The sequence below is a fragment of the Lingula anatina genome, chromosome 3, assembly GCF_051362555.1.
Source record: "Lingula anatina isolate TDL-2025a chromosome 3, LinAna3.0, whole genome shotgun sequence".
Classification (NCBI taxonomy): domain Eukaryota; kingdom Metazoa; phylum Brachiopoda; class Lingulata; order Lingulida; family Lingulidae; genus Lingula; species Lingula anatina.
The window spans coordinates 7,199,610-7,226,626 of record NC_141769.1 but is presented as its reverse complement, the minus strand read 5'-3'; the positions used below and the strand labels follow the sequence as shown (position 1 = coordinate 7,226,626).

Genomic DNA, 27,017 nt, shown 5'->3' with positions numbered 1-27,017 from the left:
CTGAAAAAAGTTCTTTTTATATAATACATACAATTTCTTAGTACACTGCAGTGTAACTGATGACATCGTCTGGTCATGTAGTCCATGATATCTTGACCTGGGTGGTCAGCATCACCTGTCTGTCATGTGTTTTGACGGACAGGCAGGTAGGATAGATGCATGCAGTTTTATTGGCTCAATTCTCTCCCCCCCCCCCTTTCCCTCCGGTTAACACACCCAATGTTATATACTATAAACTATTCATACCACTGTGACATACATGCATAGTTGAATATGCATATACACACATGCACCTATGGTGCACATTGGTGTTCATCAGTATATACATGCAATTTTATGTATTGCTTCCAAACCCTCATAGTTGAGGTACAAATATATTGCATGCACACACGCACACACGTTGCATACATACACACACACACACACATAGACACGTGCCACTGATTCATTCTTGCTGCTATATGCCTAGCATTAATTAGACCAGAAAATATGTGCAGGTTTAATCTAGTGTATCCACAAATTGCTATTAATGTGTTGGCTGCTGCAATAAAGGATGGATGGGAGAGGGGGCTATATATAGCTCCCCAGGTGAGTTGATGGCTGCCTTGCTTAATGATGAGCACAATATGCTTCCCTGACGCACCTTGTAAGATGTAGGAGGTGTACAAAGCACCTGTGTTGATGTGGAAAGAAAACGGAGAGAGTATTTGGGAAGTGGTATAGCAGTATGGTGAGTGGGATCTGTTCCTTTTATTGTTTTGACTGCTGAGAGATGTGTGTCTGATTTGTTGATTTGTATTTGGAGAGAGGGAGAAAGAGAGAAAGAAGAAAAGGAGAGAGAAGGGACGAAGGGAGAATAGAAGTGCCCTTAAAGTGATATTATGTACTTAGTTTCTTGTATTTCTTGTAAGCTGGATTTTATTTATTGTGTATGTTGTGTACACCTTAAAAGAATAATGTGGTAAAAAAACCATTTTATAATAATGGCATATCTGTGAAGTATTAATACATTTAATAAATTAAGATTAGGTTTGATGTATGCATTGAGCATAGTTTTGATTTAAATTGTTGTTTAACACAGTGCTGACATAACAGTTGCAGTAACATTGGAATTACGCAAATTAAAGATAAAAAGAGTCGATTTTGACTAAACTGTTAAATTTAAACCTTTAGCGATGAACTTGTTGAGAAAAAAAGGAAACAAAAAGAAAGAAAGAAAGAGTATGTATTTTGTTGATTTACATGGCAGGTGTAGGGTTTGTTTGTAGCTGACACATGACCAGACTGATGATAGGGGGAGATGTTAGTACATGCATGCCACTGCTATGTACAACATACCTGGCATAGCATTTGGAGAAATAAAAAATAGGGGTTATTTTGAAGAAAAAAACTGTTTGTGCTACTTAAAAGGAGTTAAGTTTGTTTTATTGTGACCTTTTATATGAGTTTCTGTCACAATCTCATCACGTGCACGCACACACACACACACACACACACACACACACACACACACACACACACACACTTAATTAAATTTAAAAGAAGGATAAAGGAGAAGAGTTGTGCTTACTTGTTTTGAGTGATAGAAGTGATGGAAAGCATAAATGATGGAAAGCATAAATGAGGTGAGAGGTAGATGGGATGGGGGTGGCATGTTGATATTATTTTCAATTTCTTTGATAGTTCAAGGATATATATTCAGTTGCCTCTGTTGTAAATAGACTCACTCAAAAAATCGAAAGGTTAGAAATGGCTGTAAAAAGAGTTAAAAGGAAAAGAGAGTGCATTTAGGTAATGAATTAAAAAGAAATGATGGACAATACAAAGTGAGTTATAACGATGACCATAACTGAACCAAAGCTCTTTAGAGGTAAAGTCAAGTTGGGTGAATGCTGCTAGTTGAGTTAAGACGCAGGTCTTGGTGAAGGTAGTACACTTAAATTGCTGTGCAAGTTAAAGATGACATTAAGTTTACTGTTAGTTGGTTGATCCTAAGACTAAGTCAACCAATTAGCAAGCCAGATAGGTGATAGGAAGTTTATCTAATGGCCTTTTTCTGTATTTTATTTGTGAACTGTGAAACTCAGTTTTTGCTGTAAATGTATATATTTTGTACATATCTTCAGTATTTTTGGCAAGAGATCTTTACCAAGCTAAAGGGGCGTGCAGCTATATGTAAATATTGTTACATAACTGTCTAGTCTACCTGATATAGTTAATCAATTCTATTATCTTGTAGATGGAGTATGATAAAAATTCATAGTATACCAGAATCACAAAATGCATCCTCCTTTCCTTCGGCAATTAACAACAAGATTTGACCTTCACCTCACATTGCTCCAACATTTGATCATTCGATCTTACTAGCAAAACAATTAGGAAAGCGAACACTTAAAGTTGCTCTAAGATATAATTAGTCTTGATTTGTTATTCCAGTATTATTAGACTAGAGACACTTCTTAAGGGGGTATGCCTGAAAAGATCTTAAAAGTGTTGGAAGTCTACCAAGAGATCTTGTGTGCTTTGGGCCGTAGCGTGTATTGCAACTAGGCAGAAAAATGGCCTGAAAATTACTCAGATAATGTTTTTGCCCTGGTATGCTTTAATGTAGAGCCAATTGTGGAAGTTCATTGCCCTGTGCCATGAAAGAAGAGGCACAAAGAGCTCTAGAATTATATTATAGAATTATTATACTTTTTGATTAATTCAAATAATTGAGTGAAATTAAACAAATGTTTCATTTTTTTTTTTTTAATAATAATCTTTATTGGAGAATCACAACCCGAAGGTTGAAGTTATACAATTATGTTATACAATTATATATGAATATTCTATAATATGAATTTTATCAAACCAGATAAATTATGAGTTATCAAACTGTTAAGTGAAGTGCATTCCTTTTTTAGATTTTTTTTTATCCACCAGAGATGTACATACACTAAGTATAAAGCTCTTGTTACTCATAAGATGTGGAATGCAGGATTGGTCTGACGTAATGGTTCATCACCATTCTCCTTCCACAGACATGTTTTAGGCATCCTTCACCATTAATATATATATCTGTTTGTTAATGTCTGCATCAGTATGCACAGTTTATATCCTCCCACATGTTTTTTTTTCTTAAGCTGCATTCTGACTAATTTTCGAGGAGAGAGAGAGAGAGAGGGGGGGGGGGTGCAATAAAAAAATGTGGGTTTTGTGGGTGATTACCTTTATATAATTGCCAGGTATGCAAACATGAATAAGGTTATAAATTAATAAATCAGTAAATAAACATGATTATTTTTCTTTGAAGTACAGAAATTGTCCCAGCATTGGAAAACCCTTTTTAGAAAATAACACCTCCCCTCTATTCACCCCTTCATCAAATGATAAAGTTCATCACTTTTTAAAAAAGATAGTCAGTTTAACACTTGTAAAGTCTACATTGTTTTTTTTTCCCAAAACTAGCCTTTACAAAATTAAACAGTTGTTGAAAATTGTATTAAAGTAAATTTACCTGGAAGCTTTTCCAAGATGATGAGAAAAAAAGAAAGCTTGACTTTTTCAACTGGTAGTATCTGTCTACGTCATTCTACCAGTGATTTATATACAGTGTTATCTATTACATGGAAAAAACATATCCAGATAGGTCATGTTGTAGGGAGAACAAATTATAGTCGACTTTTTTTTTTGCCTCTGGTTGAATTATATATACACAGATGAGAAGATATGTAGAACTGATGTTCACAGGGACTAGCAATCAGCTCAAGACTGTTGAGAATTTGTCGATCAGTTTTATCTTGTGAGGAATCTGAAGCAGGTTTGTTTCTGTATGATGTATTTTTCCTGTTGTCCAGTAGGGATATGTTGTAATATGACTTTGTACTAGAGATGTACTAATGGCATGCTGAAATTTGTCATAATGAAAATATTGAAAATTTTGCTCTGTATGGTTATTTTGAGTGAAGTTTCAAAATTGGAGTCAACCTTAAGCTAGGTGTGTGTGTGTGTGTGTGTGTGTGTGTGTGTGTGTGTGTGTGTCCACAGGCATGTGTGTGTGTGTGTGTGAAATATAATAAACAATAAATAGCTATCAAAGGTAGAAGAAATAAAATTATCTTAATAATTTTAATTACTATGATTAAAAATAAATTTTATAAGGATAAGTATAAGGTGAATATTTTTGTTTTTCTTATTTTCCGTAGTATATATTGTTTATTTTTCCTTCCCATGTAAGACTTACGATACAGTGCAATATACATCTGTGATCTTTGGAATTTTCTCAAATTTATTTGATACATGTTGACTATTATATTTTCTGCTTAAAATCTTCCTTCTAACTATTTGTCAGGCATCGTTGCTTTTTATGATTTTGGTGAAAGGTATACTCCCTTGAACGAGAATAATGATACTTTTAAATGCTACTTAAAATTGGCTGTTAGTTTACTAATAGTGTTTCTGTATTTTATTGTTGACCACATTCTCAAATTTTGAGATGTTTATATAAATTGTTTGATATAAAATCCAAAATTGAAACACCAATTTAAACATTTACATAAAAATTTCCACTGAGTTTGTCTTGTGGTGGTCACATGTACTTTTAATGTTTTAACTTTAATAATGTAAAGCCATGGAATTTCATTAAATTGCTGTCTATTCCTGTTGAAGATAAGAATACGGATAGGTAATTGAATTACAACTATCTACCACTTGGACATGGGGCGCCAAATGTTACATACATTAGTTGTCATGAATTCTAGTGAGGTTATAAATAATTGCAATGAAAGATTGTTTATACAGAGTTTTGTGATGTCTGTCTGTCTGTTTGTTTGTTGGTGGGGTAAATTTGGTCATCTCTGAATCCATCCATCCTTCTATCTCTTCATCCACGGCATGTTTATACAGAGTTTTGTGATGCCTGTCTGTCTGTCTGTCTGTCTGTTTGTTGGTGGGGTAAATTTGGTCATCTCTGAATCCATCCATCTTCCTATCTCTTCATCCACAGCATATCTGTGTGCCTGCCTTCTTGTCTTTCTGTCTCTCTGTCTGTCTGTTTGTCTGTTTGTCTGCCTGTCAGGTAAAATGCTAATCTGCCCATCCATCTATTCATTTATCCACAGATTTGTTTCTTAGCTCTCCTTTTCCAGTGCCTCCACTTAATTATTAGATACACAAACAAAGTACAAGAAACCCCAGGTGAACAGTGTTGTAGTTAGCAGAGAATCAGTAGCAAAGAAGTGTTAGTATGTAACAGCACACGCTCCAGGAACCTAATTGAAAGGCCATAAAATGTCATTTTGTTCGAAAACCCATGTGGTTACGAAGTGAGATTAACTGCCTTGATTAACTGAGGTGAGCAAGAACCCTGCTACTGTGTTATGATACAGGTAAAAACACACATGCGGTATTAAAGTGATATGTTTCTCTGTGTGGTTTCTGAGATGTGATTCTGGATGATGTATTGTCCTGGTAAGTTTATTTGTAATGCAGTGTTCACAGTATTTTTTTGGGAAAATTGTTTTAGGTCTGACTGCTCAGGTCTAAGATAAAAGTGATGTGTAGATTCTATTTTGAATCACTTAGAAAGATGGAGATTTTCAAAGTCACTGGTTAAGCGGACTTGTGAAATTGTGACATCTTCCTTACTATTTAATAATCCTATCTATCTGCCTGGTTCAACCACATTAAACGAGACCTAATAGTATCATATGTATATTTTGATGTTGGTATGTATATAATTTGTTGAAGGGAATTACCAGCATGGTCTGTTGCTTTAAAGGGATAATAACTCTTCGTATGAGACCTATATTTCACAATAATAACATTGTGAATAACTCATAGAAATATAATATATTCTGTTTTACCACAAAAACGGCAGTTATAGATATTATTCTGATATCTGAGCTTGTCTTTAGACCACGTGACCTCCATTGATGGCTATACACTGTTAAAATCTCTTAAGAGATTTTAACAAAAAACCAAACTTTTTAGAAAAAACCAGGGACTAACTTTGAATGTAAAAATGGATTCATTAACTATTGGTAAGTATGGAAAAATTGTTGTTTACTCCAGGAAAATTCATTTTTTGACCGAAACGAAGAGTTATTATCCCTTTAAGTTTTTTTTTTCTGGACTAACCTATTTTTGGGTAGTTGTTTCCTGGAATGACATATTTGTAGGCCATTTTGAAAAAATATGTAGTCTGTTTGATCAGCGTCATCTCTGCAGTGTAATAAGTGATACAATGGTATGGTAGGAATTCTGTGACATTATGGCATTGAAACTGGTTGCAGGTTGGTTTAGATTTCACAATTTTAATTATATGCATTTTAATTTAGATTTCAGTTTTTCATTGTTTGATATAAATATGTTGTAGCTTTATTGTAACAAATGCACTATACCTATACTTCTATAGGTGGTACATTTATTCCTTCTTTTTCTTTATCTTATTCTTCTAACATTTTGCAAACCAGGGTCATTTCTACCTCACTGGTTCTAAGTTTAGGTCTAGATCTTCGTAAAAGCTTGTTTCGGTTGCTTTTTTATGAAAATGATGACCTCACACTTCTGTGAACTGGATTGATGAAGATGGCTTTCTCATAACCTTTCTCTTTGTGTGCACAACTTTGATGTATCTGGAACATTTCCTGACTTTGTGAAAAGTGCGTTCACACAAGGACTAGTGTGGACTGAAAATTTGACCATGTTTTTACCTATTTAGGACCAAAATTTGTATCTATCAGATGTGAAAAAACCCTTGGCATAAATCTATCTAGAATGCATATCTCTCCCTGCCAAATGGCAATTTATATGTCAATTATAATGGCCTAATGCAGTTCTGGTATATTTTGAAAAGCTGCACAAGTTATGCACAGATTTATCTAATGCATGACACAGCTGTCTTTAGCTGACCCCCCCCCCCCCACACACACACAAAAAAAAAGAAAAAAAAATGTCTCAGTGTAAAGTTGGACCATTTCTGGTCTAATGTGGTCCTTGTGTAAGCACACCTTCTTGGGAGAGTACTCCCAGTTGTAAAAGTATGGTTACACAGTTATGCTTCACTTCTATAATATGCTGTAAAAAAGGGAAGGAAAAAAAACGCAATCTCCAGGATATTTGACAAGGTAGCTAATTCAAGGTAACATGCTGAGATTGTGCATAGTACTAGTTTCCAGGAAATGGACCTGGGGTTATGATATTGATGATGACTTGGAAAATCAAAGAAGTAGAGAAAGGGCATAGAGTATTTTCTTAGACATGTGTGAAAACAGGATGCGTTATCTAAAATTTACCATTCATTTCATTTAATTATGATTCAAATTATTACAAGTATTCATCACTAAAATATATGGGTATAGTATAGGTATTTTTTTTCTTGAGGATTATTTCTTTATTTTTTATACTGTAGTCACATTTATTTTAGTTTACCTAAGAACAACGGCTTCAGACAAACAGATTTGAACTAAAATTGATATAAAGTTGTTATCATAATAGAGCCACATAATAGTCGGTCTGTTGATGTGAAGTTACTCTAGTGATTGTATTAGTTGTGACAATGTGAATGCATTAGTTGGGGCAGCGAATCAAAGTAGTCTGCTTTAGGGAATGAAAGCATAATTCATAATTTTGGAAAAACAAAATAAGAAACGTAATTTATTATAAAAAATATCATGTAGCCTATTATTCCTGCACAAATACTATAAAAGAACTTGAATGAAAAAGGCTCACTGTATTACATCAGAGCTGAGCCAGTTCCAGGAACACATGCACAGCATCAGCTGGGAAATGATCTGTTTATCACTACTGCTCATCAAATTCCAATTATTAATGTGCAAATAGGCGATTGAACCTAAAAAGCTATTAAATGTCAAATTATATGCAGTTGGATGTTACCGGGCAACGAGTGAAATATTACATAGGCATAATGATACTAAAAGTAGAGTTGAGGCCAGAATAATAGAGAATCAGTGTTGTATTTTTACAGACAGAAACAGATGAGGTTTGTTTTTCAGTGAATACACATAGATGGATTTTCATACTTGTAGATTATTTTGATGAAGTCTTAATGAATATTTGGCATCATCGCCAATTTTCTCTATTTTAAGTGTGTGAAAAATTACCAGTTTAAAAAAATTGTTCTCTGGTGAGGATATACTGTGGGAGAAAATTGCCTGTATGACTTGTATGTTTTCTAGTTTTTCTTATATAAAAGATATGACATACTTTTATCTTCCAAAATGTCAGGCACCAAGTTCAATCATCACATAATTATAATATGTGTGAACTTTTCTCCAGAAAAGAATTATTTTCATTATATAATTCTTTTAATGATACTTTTTAGTAACAATATCATTCAAAAATAGCACAGACAAACAATTAATGTAAAAATATTACATCCTTGGAGATATTTAAATTTGTGACTTGTTTAAAAAACTATATTTTTTCCACAATTGAAACCTCTTGTCTATCAGTACAATACTCCTTGGACCATGAAGATGTTTTTATAGTGCTTGTAATAATACTGTCAAGAAGGTAATGTCAGAAAAGAATCTCGTTACTGCCTTTGGCAACAAACAAATGCATAATGCATCAAAAATATTTCAAAAACAACAGATGGCCCCAGGAAGAGTGTTGCCAAAAACATGGACAGTGTGTACATGAGGGCAAAAGGGAGTCGAAGGTAAAAAAATATGGCTCACACTAGTGAACTTTTGTTTTGGTGTAAATAGATACAGTTGTTTTAAAGCTAAATCTTGAGTCAAAAGTCCGATGTAGGCTCAATGTAGAGACAATTCTATTTCTTTTATATTCAGTTAAAATGGAATATTCTAGAGTGAGCCATAAGAAAGGGAAAACAAAAACGTGGCATTAGATTAAAGAATTTGTAATATTCTTTTTTCTGAGAGAAAGGGAACTGGTAATGAGGGAAATTTTCTTAAGGTATAATTTATTCTTTTACTTTGACAGAATATTTTAGGTATTGCTGAGCCTAAAATGTGCTCGCACATTTATATACATAGGCATGCATAAATGTGTGTGCACGTACGCATGTGCATGTGCATATAATACATGCACATGGATGCATGCACACACATTTACAGGGAATTCTTTTAATTAGCTACAAGTTTAAGCTAACACCATGCCCCACTGAGTCTTAAATGTGGGCACAAGTGCATGAATGCATACACACACATACATGACCAACCACACATGCATGCACACACGTGCACATGCAAGTGCACAGGCCTATATAAATGCAAACACTCATGCATAATACACACATTAATGCACACACAACACAAATGGATTGTCCCATCATCCTCTCTAGCCTTGGTATCTGAACCTTCCAAAGCAGCCACATCTGTGTTCTATTGCTACTATTGTTGTTTATTATCTGACAGCATACGATGTCTATAGATATGACAGTCTGTTGTTGACAACATGACAGCTGTGGCTGTTGACTACATATTGCCCCCTTATTTCATTACTAGTTACTCATTTTATTGCAAACAAACCCCACTCCTGGACCCCCTCATTGGGAGAAATTGTTCAATGGCCATTGCTCATTTTTACTATAACAGACCTCCTCCCTTGGCCCCCTCTGTGGCCCATTTTATCATTTAAAGGGTCGTCAGAGTCCTGTTCTACCTTAACCTGGCTATTGTTTTAAGGGAAAGGGTGATATGTTTATTGCATGCTCCACGGGCAGATCCGTGGTCTTTGAACAATGCAGTGAAGTTCAAGTGTGGTGAAGGTTTGCATACAGAATTACTGTAGGTGCTGATGGGGATTTTATATTGGGGTGAGTTTTAGGAATGGTGTGTGTGTGAGAGAGAGCAGCATTAAATGTTAACAGTACATGTGTAGGTTGCACAGATCCATAGAAGATGTGCCATGAAAAATAAATTTGGGTTATGAGGGTTGAAAAAATAATGTAGAAAATAGCTTGTGATGTTATCTTAGTGTTATCCGTTAGTTTATAAAGGTGGCAGTGCACAGGTAGTGTTTTATGGGTAGGAGAGTACTGTTAACAAGGTACTTAAAAAATCATGGGGAATATATTTTGTTTAGGTGTGTTTACATTGAAGATGGGTCGACCCCTTTTTGGTATTACCCTGTTTGTTATGCATTTATTACTTTCTAGAGATTCTTGCCATGACCACATATTTCATTATGCTTTTTACCTCATTTTTAAAAACTCATCGCTCTTTTTTTTTGCACCGAATTTTTTCCTTCAGTCAAATTTTTTCTGTAAGTCCCATGCTTTTCCTTCTTGCTTATGCTGTATTTCACAAGTGCACATAACATGCAGTTTTAATCAGTGAAAGTAGTCCTTTTATATTAACACATCAGAATGTTTTATTTGATTTCTTTCTTTTTTACCAGTATTTATCAGTTCAGTAGAAGGGAGGTTGTTAAAGTTTACACAGTCAGACAGCAGACAGTAAATCAGATTAGGGAAAACACGCTATATCAGTGTCTGTATGCGGAGGAGAATATGTAATAGAAGTATAAACCACTTTCTGAAATACCATTGCGTATGCTCTAGGGCTTGTTGCAGTTTGATTTATTCACCTTTTTTTGCTGGGATCGTCTTGGGATGCCCCTTGTTTATCCATTTGTAGGCCCCTTATATAATATTTTAACTGCTGCAATGTATTTATGTAATTGTGGTATGGAAATTGAACATGCAGTGTTAGCAGACGAATCCTTATGTAATCCGTGAAAAAATGGAAAAAGAATGAGGAAAAAATCCATAGGAATGTCTTAATAAGCTTACAGGAAAAATGCTCATTTTGGTGATATCAGAAAATATGATGTGAATACTGATAAGAGTTGAAAGTAAAAAGGTTATCACATTCCATAGTTGATTAGTGCTGTAACTAGGTTTGCTCAAATTGCATGGAATATTAAAAGGAAATAGATTGAAGATATGTTGTTACGGCTTGGCTAGATGGATCATGGATATGCTAGGTTTGTACTTTTTTTGCCTAATGGTATATGGTATTTACTTTGGAGAAAAGGAAAGGAAAAAAATTAGAAATACATATATACACACTAGCATCTTTTTTTGACAAATGTTAAGTGGTATTTACCTTCGAGACAAAGAATGAATAGACAATTTAAAAAAAAAAGTGGCTGGAGTGTAACTTAATTTTAAGCAAATGGGCCACAGAAATATGGTTATTTTCTACCACTGGATTGTTCCCTGTAAGCTTATTATAATACAAAGTATAAAAAATTGAAGAAATTATTTTGCCAATTAACCCCTTTCATTTACTTGGCTAGACTGTGTCTAGGATGTTGCCATCTGGCAGCAGAAAGTAAATCATTGAGTACTATTACTATTTATCTTTTTGTTGGATGCCAACTGATAGTTTTTTAGTTATGTTATTAGTGATCATGATGAGTAAAATGATTTTTCCAAGCTGGGAGTTTATCATTTCCTAAGATGAAGAAGAATCTGAACTTAATTGAACTGGTGTCTTAGTGAAGTGCTGGGTGAGTGAAAAAAATCAGTTAAGCTTTCGTGTTTTTTGTCATTTCATGGTGTGAAAATATTTTTTCTGATTTCAAAATTGTTCAGGGTACATTTAGATTTATATCACAATTTGCTGCGTGAAAGAGTGAAATGCTGAAGTACTGAACTTATGGCGATTATAAAAAATGGTGAAGCAATAGCTATAATCCAACACTATGAAGGAAAATATTTCATGTACTGTAAACTTGTTTTTACAAAAAAGCAACCGAGTTTGCTAAAAGTTTGCACTAGACAGCAATAAACACAGTAGACAAAAAATGAAATATGAATTTTTATGTGAATATTATTTCTAAGTTGTAGAAGGGTTTCTACCAGGGACCAGGTTTATTGGAAATCAGAGTTCCTCAGTAGCAGTGGTCCAGATAAGAAGCCAAGGCTCTAAGGTCATCACTGCTGTGAGTGAGGCTGGGATTGATTGTGATGTCTGGGATGGAGATCTACTGTGATGTCTGAATTACAAAATACTGGCACAGTTTAGCATTTGACGAGATGTCAGAATTTCAAACTACTGGCACAATTTACTACAGGGCAAGATAGATGAATTTCGGATAGATGCTGATACCTTTTTGTATTTGTGATTGTGGCAGTAGTGGAAGAATAGATTGGAGTAACTTCTAACTTTGAAACAGGTGAAGCCAGATTAGTTTTCAGTGAGTTTTGAGAGATACAAATCTTCAGATTAAAGTCTCAGTTTTCAAAATATGGGTACATGATGGCATTCAGTTATACTGAACTCTGTGGTACATGTAAAAGTGAAAGAAAAGAACAGAACAATTTCCAGATTTGAAAGAGAAGATGAAGGATTGCATTAACTCTCCTATTTTATTAGCTGGATCAGTTTATGTTTTCAAACAATGTAATGGACTCTTTAAAGATCTTTTAAGATATGTGGATTTTAAATGGAAAGAGCTGATACAAATGTGCAAGGATTTAGAAAGCTGAAGCTATCAGGTAAGGCTATTGCAGAGAAATCAATAAAGATATCTACATTTTTAAAAATCTGCACTAACTCTGGTGATCTGCAGCACCTTTGAGAAAATTGGCATTAAAGACTTAGTTTCTATAGTTTCATTTTGTGCTCTCTTCATATATTAGGTCTTGGAAAGGAGTTTAAAATCTGTGAGGCAGTACCCACTCAGATGAGGGTATAACATTGTTTGCTGATTGTAATTAAGCTGGTAGATGCTAAGCGCATGTTTAATGCATCTCTCTCCCTCCCCCACCCCTGTTTCTCTCTCTCTGTCTATTGCAATTAAATGCTTTTATTCACTTTTTAAATACAGAAAATGGCCTTGATCTTTGAGTCAATATGCACAGGGAAACCCTGTTCTCTGGAAATTGTTAGAACTGTTAGTTTGGTATTTGAGCTATGCAAAGGTTGCCTGAACTTTTCAGGTCTGGGATATAATGTGTGGCAGCACTGTCCAGCTTTCACCCAGCTTTACAGGACTCACTTGCACAGTTTTTGGACCATATGTCTACAGTCCATCTACTTCACATACTAATGACACAATCACACTGATTGCAATCAGTCTTGTATGCACAGCTTGCATGTTGTGAGGTTATGTTTTTCCATGAGATGTATTGAAAAGAGATTGACATGGAAGTTTTTTCAGACGATTTCGTTGTGATATGCTGAGCATTCACTGACACAGATTGCAATCAGTACAACCTGTGCTATCTAAATGCTGACAAACTAAAATTTTTAAAATAAAATTATTTCTTTTACTCATGGAGATTGTGAACAGGGTACTAAAAAGCTGTTTTTAGACAAAAATGTGCTCCTGAACTTTGATGCCAAAAGTTTACCCAATATCGGGTCAGAAATAGTCTTGTCTGAACAGACCAAAATATGGTCACATCCTTGATTGACTTCTTGAGGGGGCTGTTTAAAACACCTTAATTAAGCATGTCATTGAGCTGTCAAAGTCAATTAGGCACAGCCTTAAATCAGTTGTGGTGATATTTTTTTTTCAGTTCAATTAGAATGCCAAGGCGTGGTGACTGTGTAGATTGAAGTGGCCAAACCCAATTCTTTTTATCTTCAAGTTTGAACTAGGAGGAGAGGAGGATCTACTTTGTATTTTAAAGCCTGTTTTGTAGGTTAATGATTATTGACATATTTCACTTCACAAACTAATAAAATGTAAACTTAGTAGTCTTAATTAATTCTTTTGTATTCATAAATATATTGGTATGTTTGTATAAGGCATGATGACTTTGTTCAAATTGCCATTGGCTTCAGTCATCACTGTTTATTTGAGGTAACGTGAAAACTTATGACCTCGTTTTCCTTCTCTCTTTTCCACTCTTTGGTTATGCATGCAATCAGAATGATTCAATCTTTTCTGGAGAATTTCCTCCCAAAATTTGATACACCTTAGGTATGATGAATCTCACCCACTCATGATTAGACTTGTGAACAACAGGGGCTGGTTTTACAAAACACTTTAAACAGATTGTCAATCTTGACTTGGAGAACAGGAATTTTGTCTACTTCAGCTCAAGATAAATTTGATAAACAAGTTTGAAACATGAGTAGTGCCTTTATAACATTTAATTTATTTAGACTGCTACTAGTAATGATTTATCCAATGCGCCATGCAAAGAGGAGTAAGACTTTGGTGTCTAAGAGAGCATTCACATCAAGAAGAGCCGAGGTCTAGCAAGGCCGAGACCTAAATATGAATGAATATCATTGAGAGACCATTAAAGGATTACGCGGTGTGCCTTTCATGAAGGTCCACCATATTTAGGTCTGGGCCTTGCTAGACCTCGGCTCTTCTTGATGTGAATGCTCTCATAGCTGAAATTTAGTCCAATTTGACGTAAGACAAAGCAGAAGTAGTCCTCTTTAAGGAGATATTCTGCCTTTTTATGAAGAGAAAATTATAACTAAGGCTTAAGACTAGAAAGTTCTTTGTTTTAGAAGACTACAATATATTTATCCTTAATATTTAGACGAACTTCCAATCTTTTGTTTTTTTTATTTATGAAGCTGATCTCTGAATAAATACTTCCTTTTGATATTTAAGAGAAAGTTAAGGCTATTGTCTGGGAAATATTTTGATTTATTTTAATTTTTTTTTTCAATTTTTTTTTCAAAAATGTTGAGGGTAGTGTTAAAATGGATCACGCAAATAAAAACAGAATATCTTCCCTGGGTAGTCAAAATTAAAGAATGTCAAAAGGGGGGAATATGATCACTGTTGCCCCCTCTTGTGAATTAGAGTGGAATGTCCTCTTAAAGTGTGACTCAAATTGTTGAAGCACATAGAAGATATCAGATAAACAGTGACATTTCTTGTTCATGTGATATCTGGTGCAGAAATACCCTAACTTGTCTGTTTCTGGCAGTCCTGTTGACATTTTCTGTTCTGACTGCATATGGTACTATAAAAAGTGAACAGAAGTTCCTTAAAAACACACATATAGGAGCACAAAAGATGGATACCTCATGCTACTACGTATTTTAAGTGGGTGATTTTGTGATCTCTCCTCTTAGCGTACTCTAGATTTTGAGACTTTTCAGGAGAGTAAGTAATTTAGAATAATATATAAAAAAGACATTTATTGATATTGTAGACAATTTTGCATGTCATCACCAGCTTGAGAGGTTCATATCATTTGCCAGTGATGAATATTTTTATAGTTCTTTTTCTATATCTATATAGGCAGAGCATCATGAGCTCAAGTACATGATTGAAATATACACATTTGGGAACTGTGACATTTTATAATCCAAGCAATTATTTTGCGTAATTGTCACAAGCCCGTATGATGGTTTGCAACAGTAGCGGTGATTGCAAGTGTGCACATACTTATCATTGATTTATAAGTCAAGAAAATTGATTCAAAATGTAAGAGACAATCATCTAACTCATTTCATTTCTGTTCTTTGTAGGAGGAGCTTGGGAAAGCGCTAAATAAGTTGTCGACAAACAGCCACACGAGCAGTGATAAAGTGATATTGTTGGAGGAATTACCTTTGAAAAGTGACGAGAATCATAACAACACACAACCACAAAATGGCCAAACAGAGGACAGCGTTATTGATAAGAGCAAGCTGATAGAATATCAAAATGAGATATTGAAGGTGAGGAAAGTGCTCATTATATTTAAAGTGCTATGTTTGTTTCAAATATGATATAAAATATGTTAAAGGTAAGACAAATGTTCACTTGTTATGGTGAAGTCAAACTCGATGTTTGTTATAACATGATGTTTCTTTGAACAATTGTCATGTGTACTTATATTAAGTAATCTTTGGTGGAGTGGGAGGGGAAAATAGAACTTGCTGTACCTATAGAATCTATAGAAAATTTAGAACGTGGTAAAGGAGAGTTAAACCATTTTCAGTACTCATGTCAGCTATGTTTTAAACATGTTGTATTGACTACATTTTGGCTGTTTATTTATCAGGCATTTTTAGATTTTATTTTGTCAAGGTCATATTTTGTCTGGAGAACAGGGTGAAATACTGTACACATAAAACTAGCTGGAATAGGTTTATATGTTCAGTAATAATATTAAAATCTATGTCACATTAACTTATTATTTTTTAAATACTCTCAGAAACATTTCTAAGTCAATCTGATATCTTAAGTTTGCAATGACGTCACCTGGTGATCATTAGCTATCATTTATATAGAACTATCTTAAAAATGTTGGAACACATATAAGATCAATGTTTCAAAATATCACAGCGTGTTATACACCCTGGTTAATGCTTAGCTAGACAACGAGGCTTTAGCTCCTAGGCTTTGCCTCCTGACTGCACAAAAGCTGGATGCAAATGGTTTATTAAATTGCTGTGAGCAGGTGTCTGAATATTACACATTGGATGTCTCGAGAGTGATTATTTTCCTTGCTGAAGATTGTTGTTATAATGTTCCCAGTCGGTACAGGTGTTCCATCACTATCACCCTGGCTGCCGGTTGCAGTCTGGATGTTTGTTTTGCTCCTCGTGTATTTTACTTGCTCTTCTTCAATCTCTCTCTCTCTCTCTCTCTCTCTCTCTCTCTCTGTGTGTGTGTGTGCACATAAGTTTATTCTTTGTACATATTCTAGTTACAGTTATGTTCTTGTACAGGATCAAGACAGATGACATCACATTTCAACCTAATCAAAGTTAATTCAAATTTTGTTTGGTTTATAACTTTTATGAAGGGAAATATCATTTGCTGAGACCACAAGTAAATTAATTTCGTCATGATTGTTGAATGGTTGTTCGTATGCTGGTACAAGAAAAGATTAGCTTACCTTAGCTTGCTTAGGGTGTTGGCATAAGAATATGAACATGGTAACAGCTGCTTCAACATAATGTTAACTACTTTACATTAAATTTGGTATGGCAAATTGTTTTTTTTTTCAAAAGATCCACTTACACCTTTGCTCTTTTATATTTAATTTAATTTTTCAGAGGGAATTTGGGACTTCCAAATATTTTCATTGTAATATATTTACAGTAAATTTGGTATACGTAATTGTTTATTTTCTGTGAGTAGCTCATTGCACCAGTGTTTTTTCCAAGTGTTTTTATTTTTTTTTTGTTTTCTTTCATGATTGATGGCTGTAGGTGAATGGTCTGTTGAAGCATAATCCTAAATGCCCTCTACATCCTTCACATATCTCCGTTCACCATAAAAAACTTAACTGACTCACTGTTTTTAGATAAACAACACTTTCTGGCATTAGTCTGTATTGTTTAGTAGACATAACACCTTCTTACTTTAGTACACAGCATCTACTCTGGGCCGCGTTCAGCTCTGCTTAAACTGAAGCTGTTTTTGGGCTAATGGAAGTAGACGCTTTTTGCTTTGTTTTAACTGAAGCAGTTTTTAGGCTATATCTTCAGGAGCAGGCAGTCTGATTGCAGTTGGAGGTTTGTGTTGATCATGTGGAGTGATGATATGGGAGCTGTGTTATCAATTCCTATGTAAAAACACTCTCAGGTTGTTGTTTATAAGCACTCTTACATATGTTAGGGATGTTGTTCTTTATTTTTGATTGGGGATTGATTATTCTGAAATTGGTGGTACTTGCAACAGTTTAGGAAAAAGCCAGAAGGAAATCAAGTGCAATTTTAGTCAAGCATACATTATATTTGAAACATTTTCATGGCTTGAACATCTGAAAAAGCAGATATCAATGAATAAGCAATATTTTACACATCAGAATTAAGACAACATGCAATTGTTCATTTGACTTGAAACATTGCAGATTTAGTTATCTGAAAATACACATATGTAATGGGTATATGATGCTAGCTTGCATTTTAGGGGATTACACAGCATTTGAATGAAATAAAGTTGTCTTTCACATCTCAATATTTTAAGTTAAAACTGATTTGAATGCATCCTAAGCTATTGCAAGCACAGACAGGTTAAAATCACTAAGTGTAGGCTGGATGTATTGCAGTTGTCTGATGAAGAAAATGCCAAGGTGAGTTTTACGGATATTTATCTTCAAAGTTGAAAGTAATTTTATCAGGCTGATATATATATATATATATATATATATATATATATATATATATATATATATATATATATATATATATATATATATATATATATATATATATATATATATATAAAGAAAAAAGGTAAGTTTATGAGTAAGCAATATATAATGGGGATCTCTTAATAAATAATGTCAAAAAAACAAAAACAAAAAACTCTTAGGGTCACGTATAGCAACATACAAAGGGGATCTCTTAATCATTCTTATTGGACATAAGGTAACAGAAGTTAACAACTGAAAAGATAAATCAAAAAAGCAAGTTAGGAGCATTTTGAATTGGAGACAGAAGATGTCATTAGTGTCGTATGCTTGACCAAAAATGTGCCTTTCATATCTTTGATTCTTTCTCATAAATTAACTCAACTTTCACCATAAAATATATTCACTCACTTCAAAGCAAGGCGATAAAAATATTTATTTCAAAGGCAGAAAATGCATTTTTGAAGTAAATCACTCCTCAGCTCTTGAAATGAGAATGGCACCCACCCCTGGCATATGTTGTGTACCTGTTTGTAACCAAAACAGTTTTCTGGTATATAATAAGGGTGGGGTGATATTTTCCGATCAACCCATTACTATAGGGACAACATTGATGTTTTTGTAAGATATTTTGCTAGGCTCAAAATCAGCAGAGGTGTTTTCTGTGAAAAGGGAGAAAAATTGCTATAATAACTGGTCTGTTGCTGGAGAAAAAAAATGAACAAAATGAGGTGCTCGTTTAATATGTGGATGGAGTCTAGAAGCTACATTTTGTTGCATTATTCATTCGTCTTTTGAAAACTTGCATTTGATAACATAGCAATTTAGATGAATTTATTTTAGAATTCAGTTGGACTATGGCAAAAAATGATTATTTGTCCTATTGTTGCCAATTTTTGCAGGATCAATTATTCACAATTAAAAAAGACAATTAAAGAATTGACATAGTTAACTTCTGTTGTTTGTCATATACATATCGAAAATTAACGCCAGCAGTGATAATATACTGGGAGTGATAAGTCTTTCATTCCCTTTGAAATACTTTTAGTCTCAAGAGAGCTTGATGGCTGCACTTCAAAGCTTGGACTGGGATATTGGCAAATAGTTTTACACCTTTGGGAGAGTGGCAACGCATTGTTCCTTTAAACAAGAATGTGCATAATTGATAGTTCACCCAGGGTCAGAATAGAAAAGCAGATCAACTTTGAAATGCTCATTTCCTAAAGTAAAAACAGTGTTTATTTTCCATATTTTCCCTAATTCAAAACATGGTTGTTTGAAATGAAAAGAAAAAAAGTGCACACACACAGTCATATGGGGTTAAGACAAATAGAAAAGGATTGATGTTTTTGTAGCAGTCTTTGATTGCAGTTTTAAGAAATGAGTTCCATTTGACAATGAATTTGGAGGGGTGGGGATGGGGTGCAAATAATGAAACCCTTATTTCTATCTGCCACCTTTCTCTGTCCTTATGAAATATTTTTTAAAACTAATGTGATTGAATTCTCAAGACAGACACATAGAGATGAAAGTGTACCAGATTCATTCGGTAGCCCCAATGTAAAAGTGTTGTAATTATGCCTCCCCCCCCCCCCCCCCCCCCACAGAGCTAGGTGCCTTCAGCGCCTGCAATAATCAAATTTTTAAAGGTCCACTTTCATCTTTGAAGCACAAGACACCTTTGTGCAGAAAAAGCCAATAGTCAGATTTTGTAAGCTATCTTTCCCTGTTTATTAATCATTTGTTCAAACAAGTATTACTATTGTATTTTAGTAAAACACTTAATTGATGATCTTTTTTTTTATTCCCTTAGTTATTAATATTTTATTCTAGTACAATATTCTTTTAATTATCTTTGTATTTATTTTCATAAGATTGCAATTAATGTGAAGATGTTTCATCTCTGTGGTGTATTATTACTTCTTGTGTTTGTGGAGCCAGTACTACGGATGTATTTCAGTCAGACTCATCTTTTAAGACATATAGACATAGTGTCCTTGACCCAAGTTAGATGACACGTTATATTACATAGCACTTGTTCTTTCTCTTGTGTTTATTGTCTCTCATTATTCCTGGAATGATTCAAATTGATTCCTGACAATTTCTTTCATACTTTTTCTCTGGCTGGTCCATTTTTTTTTTTTTTTTTTGGTAGAGAGATTTGTCTGTCAATTTTTTCCATGTTTAATGGTGTCCCATGTGTCTATTCATTTGTTGCTTATGAATGCTCATTACAATTGATTGCTTGTCGTTTTTCTCATTGATTTCTCAATTCCTGGCAACACTTTCAGTTATGCTGTCAGTTCTCATGATTACAAAATCATTACTTCTCCGGGCACAATTAGCTGTATTGTTGTTGCTGCAGTTACCGTAAAATTGAAAAGATGTAACTTAGGATCTAAAAGTCAAATGCAGTTTTTGCCATTTGAAGAATAACATTGCTGCATATTCTGTACTCCGTAGATGTTATCACCAAGACATGCTAATTAAATAAATCATGCACATTCATCATGAAAATGCCTATTAATAATCTCATCTGTATATATTTTTTCATTTAGCAGTTAAATAATTCTGCCATTTCATGTCACTGTTTTACGTCACAGTTGCAGTTGGCAGATGTGATATTATATTGTCACAAAATATGAGATTTTTTATATTTTGGGGAGAAAATATGGAGTTGCTGTGGATTGCTTCTTGCTTAAAAATCTTTCCAAGGTTCGTGGGGCATTGTTTTGTTAATTTTATTGGTGCTCTAGTTGAAGTTTGCTGAAGTAACTATGGTTTGCATTGCTAGTGCAAATTTTGTGGCTATAGACAAAGAAAACTATATACATTTTACTGTACTTCTACACATTCCCCTGACATAACCAGTGCATGTTACCTCAGAAGAGCTTTTATACATTTACTGTACTTGCTCTATTCAGAAGGGAGCTAGAGGCAGTTAGCAGTGGAATGCTCACTTATAGATTATCTACTGATATAGAACTAATTGCCAACACAGCAAGAGGTAAACGGGTAAGATCGTGTAGAAAAAAAAAGAGAATATTATATATGTAGATATATTGGAGTTTGTCTTGGTAAGTGGAATGTTCCAGCAAGATCAGGTGGCAGCTGGTGGTTTTTGTGGTGAGGAGAGCACCTGAGCCGTTGGGTTTTCCAGAAGTGTCCAGGTTTTTAAATAGTGTGCCATTTATATTTCTGCAGACATTGTGCATGCAATGTTTATGTGGAGTTCTTCAGTTTAATGTCATTGCTGACTGCAGAATCTGTTGGTAGTTTGAAGCCCAAAGATGTCACCTGAATCTGTTATTTCCACGCAAAATTTACAAAGAACATTCACTGGTAAGTTTTTATTGTAAAAACATTATTGCCACTGGAATTTTTTTCATGAAAGGGGGGTTTCTGAATGAGTCATTATCTATTGGTAATATGAAGCTAAAAGATATCACCTGAATCTGTTATTTGTGCACAAAGAATGTTAATAATGATCACTGGTAAGTTTCTATTTTTAAAATAGTATTATCATTGAAAACAATTTTCTCGTAATGCAGAGTTTGTGAATCAGTTATTATGTGCCCAAAAGATGAAAAAAAATAAATACAAATATATATATATATATATATATATATATATATATATATATATATATATATTCATTAAGGTAGGTGTTCAGTGTAAGAATCTCCATTTGCCTGGAATCTTTTAGTAGTTTGGAAAATCATGTCTTTTGAACAAGCAATTTCTGTACCAAAGATAAGTAACCTTTATAGTAAAGTGAAAAGTCATTGAAAGTTGCTGATTCTTTGATCTGTAAGCAGTTTTGAAAAAAAAAGTTTTTTTGCTCCAACAAGTCATTTCTACCTAAAAGCTACAAGTAAACCTCTCTAATCAGAGTTCACGTTGAGAAAATTGCTTTCTGGGTACTGGTCAGGCTGGGTTGTTATCACATACAGATAGTGTTAGGGGAGTTTTATCGGCCGTGCTTCCTGAACAACTTCAAAGCGCGTGCCACAACTAGTGTGTTATTAAGAAGAAACAAGTAAGGTTAGACCTGTTAGATCTGAAGCAAATGGAAATAATTTTGACAGGTAAATATGCCAATTTAGCATACATGTTGGATAACATAGGCGTCAGAGGTTGGGATGAGGGGGTAGGGGCTGGGTGGGCACAGCCCCTTCCTTTTTCGTTTTTGAATAGTCTCTGTCATAATCACATAAAGCAAAAGGGCAAAGAGGTATCCCCCTTTCTTCCTACCTGTGCTAATGTAAAGATGAAATTTTGAGCCCCATGTTGAGATCTGTAATACTTTAACAAGAAATGTTGCTTTCTATAGCTTTATGATTTTGTAATAGCTTTGATGTGTATGTGCTTGTTTTTTTACTTGCGTGTATATGTGCATGTATCTTTGTGTGAGTGTATATGAATGGATATGAATGTTTGCGTATATGTGTGCATGAGTGTTTATGTGTATATGTGCAGGCATGCATAAGTGCATGCACATGCACATGATGTACTGTACAAGGTTATACGACTGCAGATTATTAAGACTGATAGCGGGAACATGTCTTTAAATGCTGACAACATTTCCTAGTAATCCAAGCCCTGATATCACCCACATCCAAACAAACATGTATTTAGAAAACATGGTTTTCTCAATAGATGAACTTGCTTTTCAAAACACATAAAATTTAATCAAATACCGGATGATTTTAGGGAGAATGAATCTACTGCTTTGAGAAATGAGTAATGTAAATCGGTACCACTTGTTTGTTTTTTTTTTTCTTTCACTGAAGTGGGTTAGGTAGAGTTGTATGGGTTGTTCCTCTCACCTTTAAACCATTGTTTTGTTGCCAGAGCAATCCATTAAACGTCTAATTTGTTTTCTCATTGCTGGCTGCTTACAAGATTTTGTAAGTGGTGAAAGAAATTGCATAGATTTGTTGCAGATGATTTGGGTTCTTTTTCAAGTATTAGCCTCGTCTGTATCTACCAAAAAAGTAGTACCTCCACAGTGTAAGGAGTGCCAAGGCTACATATAACGTGTTCAACTAGGGTTTTCAGCATTATATATTCTGTTGTTGATTGCAATACGTTGGGGAACTTCAGGAATTATGTGTTTTACTGCTGTGTTTGGGTTACAGTCAAGACAAAATGCCATGTACTGATTGCTAACACTCTTCTTTGTTTTGTTCGTTTTAGGATCCGCCAGACCCACCTCCAAAGAAAGTTCCACGAAATGACAAGATTGAAGTCTACTTTCCACCTCCACCTCCTCTCTCACCAAACTATGTTCATATAGGGAGGAGATTTTCTTCACCAGTCATACTAGCAGAGACTTCATCATCTTCGTCATCATCATCATCATCACCAAAGGGCAGCAAGGGTCAGTTGGTTACCTCAGAAGATGAGAACCGTAACAAGAGATCTGTCTCTGAACCACCCAGGACTCCCACTGGGGGGCTTAAATTGACCAACACTGACCAGAACCGGCCATATTTGACCACCAATGTGCAATATGAAAACTTGACCAGCAGTGGACAACAAGAGAAAAAACAACATAGCCATGACAGCCAGGTTGAAGGGAATACCATTGACCGCAACCTGAACTCTGAACACCATGAGAAAGTGTTACAGAAAGGGACACTAGCATCCTTACTGGAGAGACCACAGTGCAATATTATTGAGAAAAACATTAACAGACCCAAGAGGCCAACAAGTCTGGACATTGTCAGCCATGCTGAAAAATTAAAGCCATCACAGGAACTAGAAGAACCAGATGAAAAAGGATGCTGTGGAAATGACAAAAGCCAAAATGGGTTTGTTTCCAACGTCAGTGCTGTAAAATCTGAGTCAAACACTAGTCAGAAATGCCCACCCACAGGGAAAGTTCAGCTTGTTGCATCCAATGAAACTGTTGTCATGACAACCAGGAAGGTTTCCAGGGCAACTCAAACAGAGGAGGATTCTAGAAGGGAGGTGTGGTCAATGTTTCCAAGGACACCACTGGAAGCAGTGGTGGAAGTAGATGATGATTTGATGGTAGATGAAAGTGACCTCGGGAATTTTCAGAATGAGCGCGATTCCTCAACACAGACGATACGATCCGATTCCCAAAAACAGCCATCTTCCATTTTGGCCCCGTCTTGCCGTCAGCAGGTGGTGGTAGTGGATGTTCATGTTAATGGTGAATTTGTGAATGGAGAAGATGAGCCTACTCCCAGAAATACTCCAAGAAACTCGGAAGAGAGAACCCCGACAAATTCTCTCGAAAGAAAGAATGCTCATAATAATCAAAGGAACGTACATTTTAATACTCCCAGCATGACAAAGTTTAACACAATTGCCAATGGCTCTGTCAAACAGAGTGTCAGGTTTGCAGACAATTCTGGTAAAAGTCCTGCAGCTATTCAAGCGGAATCAAGACTAGAATTTTGCAATGGCCGAGGGCAGTTGGACAATGCTCAGAAAAGCCTCGTTGGTAATAGCAATTATAGTAAAGTGCAAATTTCATCAAAAAGGAGCTCAATACATTCTACTGCTGATATCAAAATGGCTGACAAAATGGACAGCAATGTGCAATACAAAAAACGCTTTAGCGATGGTAGCGGCGGCCAGTGTAATAATATAAGTTTAGAGTCAAATATTCATGATGGGTCAAGTTATAGCAACAGTTCCAGCACATCCACACTACAGGGGAGTGTCACCTCAGTGGGAAACTCCTCCACGGGACTGTCACCAGAAATGGGGACACCACAGGAGCTGTTGACGCCTACGTCACTTCTGGACAGCATGCATAAGAAATTTTATGCTCACCAGTATATGCAGAAGAGTCCAGCTCAGTCAGAAGCTGATTTATGCCAAACAGAGCATGTGGAACCCAAGGCCTTAGTTCCCCATTCGCTTAGAACTACTTTGCTTGCTAATGGAGGGCAGGCAAGTGCCAGGCTACATAGTCCTGATAGACCCGCTCTGGGAATCTCCGGGAAGGCTAAAAAGCACGTTCCTGGGCTCTCTACAGTGATGGAGTCCCATGGGCAATGTGCCGTGATATTACCGACCAGTCATAGCTTTAATACGGACTCTGCGGCAGGAACTCCTGACGAAGATGTAGGTAGGATGGGAGGAAGCAGAGGTAGCGTGAAGAGCGAAGAGGATGAGGTGATTTGGATTCGTCGTATTCCCAGTGGAAACACCCCTTGCACGACACCGACTAGTGATACAGAGTCGGTGAATAGTTCTCAGCACAGTCTCACACACTGTGGTAGCAAACAGGTATGATATGTTCAAAAAGATTCATAGGACGTCTGCTGTAATAGAAATTGGTAGTTTTTGCCACATGATTAAGTGATTATAAATTATCTTTATGCTGGCATCCATTGATCACACATAGATAAAATTATGTGTAAACTTAATTTTCCTTGCCATAATTTCTTCGAGATTTCTGCATTTTCATCACCAGTTGTATTGATTTTCATATCTTTCCAATAATTGAATGAATATAAAACTGGTACCCATCTCAGGCTTTTAATTTTTTTTCCTAAGTTAATCCTTTATTGTATGTATATATATATATACCATAAAATGAATGACTGTATGGCTATGTATATAGTTTATTTCTGACTGTCACTCTTATTGATTTTGCACGTTAAACTTTGATATTGGAAGTTGTTTGTCTTTCCAGGGAAGTGCACAGCACAAGAAACTAGAGGCAATGAAGATGGAGAAAGAAGTGGTTCTGAGAAGCAAAACTCCACCATTGAAGCGTGCAGACAACAAGATGCATCTACCTGCAGACAAGGCCCACACATTGCCAGGGACAGGGGTACAGAATAAAAAGGTGGGCTATTTTATAAACTACTACCCCCCCCCCCAGCTCTACTCAGACCACATTTGCAATTGTATATTTTTCTTCTGCAGGTGATTTTATATGAGAAATATCTTTTCTCAAACAAAGAAAAGAAAATATAGGAAAAGAAAAGTACCAAGTGGGTAATTCTTTACTAATTTCAAAGGAGGCTAATAGATGGTAGCATGTACATGATAAAACCAAGATGAGCCCCATTCTCACCTCTATCCAGTGCCGTTGCTGTTAAACATACCTTTGAAGGCTGGCTTATACCTTTCCACAGTGCTTCAGATAACAGGGAAATTTTGCTTGTTGTGCTCTTGTTTAACAATCATTTCACACCATTCAATGAACAAAATGGATGTGGTTTTCTTGGTTGCTGAACAAGTATGAATAGGGTGGTAGTGGAGTGTCCTCAGAACACCTGTGAAAGAATTATAGCATTGCTGCCTGGAATACCAGCATCACTTTATCAAAAGTCACAGTTTCACTTAGTTAGCTGCACAAATAACCAGTTAGGAACAGTAATGCCTTTGTCCTGTATTGTGAAGTTGGGAAAAAGTTGAAAAAGATTTACAGCTGTGTCAGTTTTCTTACATGGACAGTTGAGGTCATTGAGAATGTTTTTCTGTGTTAAAATTCAGTCATTGTGACATATCAAATGACATTGAAAGCTGCGTGATACATTTGGGGACCTGGCATGACAATATTACTCAAAACTGAGAGTTGATCTTACATTAACAACAAGCTTTAAGTCTTCTCTATCTTGAGAATTAGATCCACCAAAATAAATAATTTTGTTTGCATTTGAAAAAAAATAAATAAAAAAAGAAAAAAAACAAAACAAATGACTTCTTTAGTTCTTAATAATTGTTTTATTTTAGTGGACTTCTACTGATTTATCCTGAAGTATAGTAGACAAAAATTTAAGGACCTAAATTTTAGACCAACTATCAGTCTTAAGTTCATGTGTGAAAATATTTCCCTTCACTGTAACAAATTTAATACACAGGGAGGGATAGTCTTTATTGTGGAATGGGCCCTTTGAAGTTTCCTCTAGGTGAATGTTATTTGGGAGTGGGCGAATGTGGATTGATTGACACACTGGAGAAAATTTGGGATTTTGGTATTTGTGTTGGC

General features: G+C 35.2%; 1 protein-coding gene across 4 annotated transcripts in view; it reads left to right on the top strand.

The window, feature by feature from the left end:
* Window positions 1–27,017, top strand: part of LOC106151874 (rho GTPase-activating protein 7) — a 166,652-nt gene that overhangs the window by 49,528 nt on the left and 90,107 nt on the right. For 3 of the 4 annotated variants that reach the window (XM_087008860.1, XM_087008858.1, XM_087008859.1), the window contains 3 exons: window positions 15,432–15,623; window positions 23,231–25,303; window positions 25,713–25,868. In XM_087008860.1, coding sequence (XP_086864986.1) covers window positions 15,432–15,623; window positions 23,231–25,303; window positions 25,713–25,868 — 2,421 coding nt within the window. Of the gene's footprint in view, window positions 1–599; window positions 731–15,431; window positions 15,624–23,230; window positions 25,304–25,712; window positions 25,869–27,017 lie in introns of those variants that run through there. The other variant, XM_087008862.1, reaches the window with a different exon arrangement.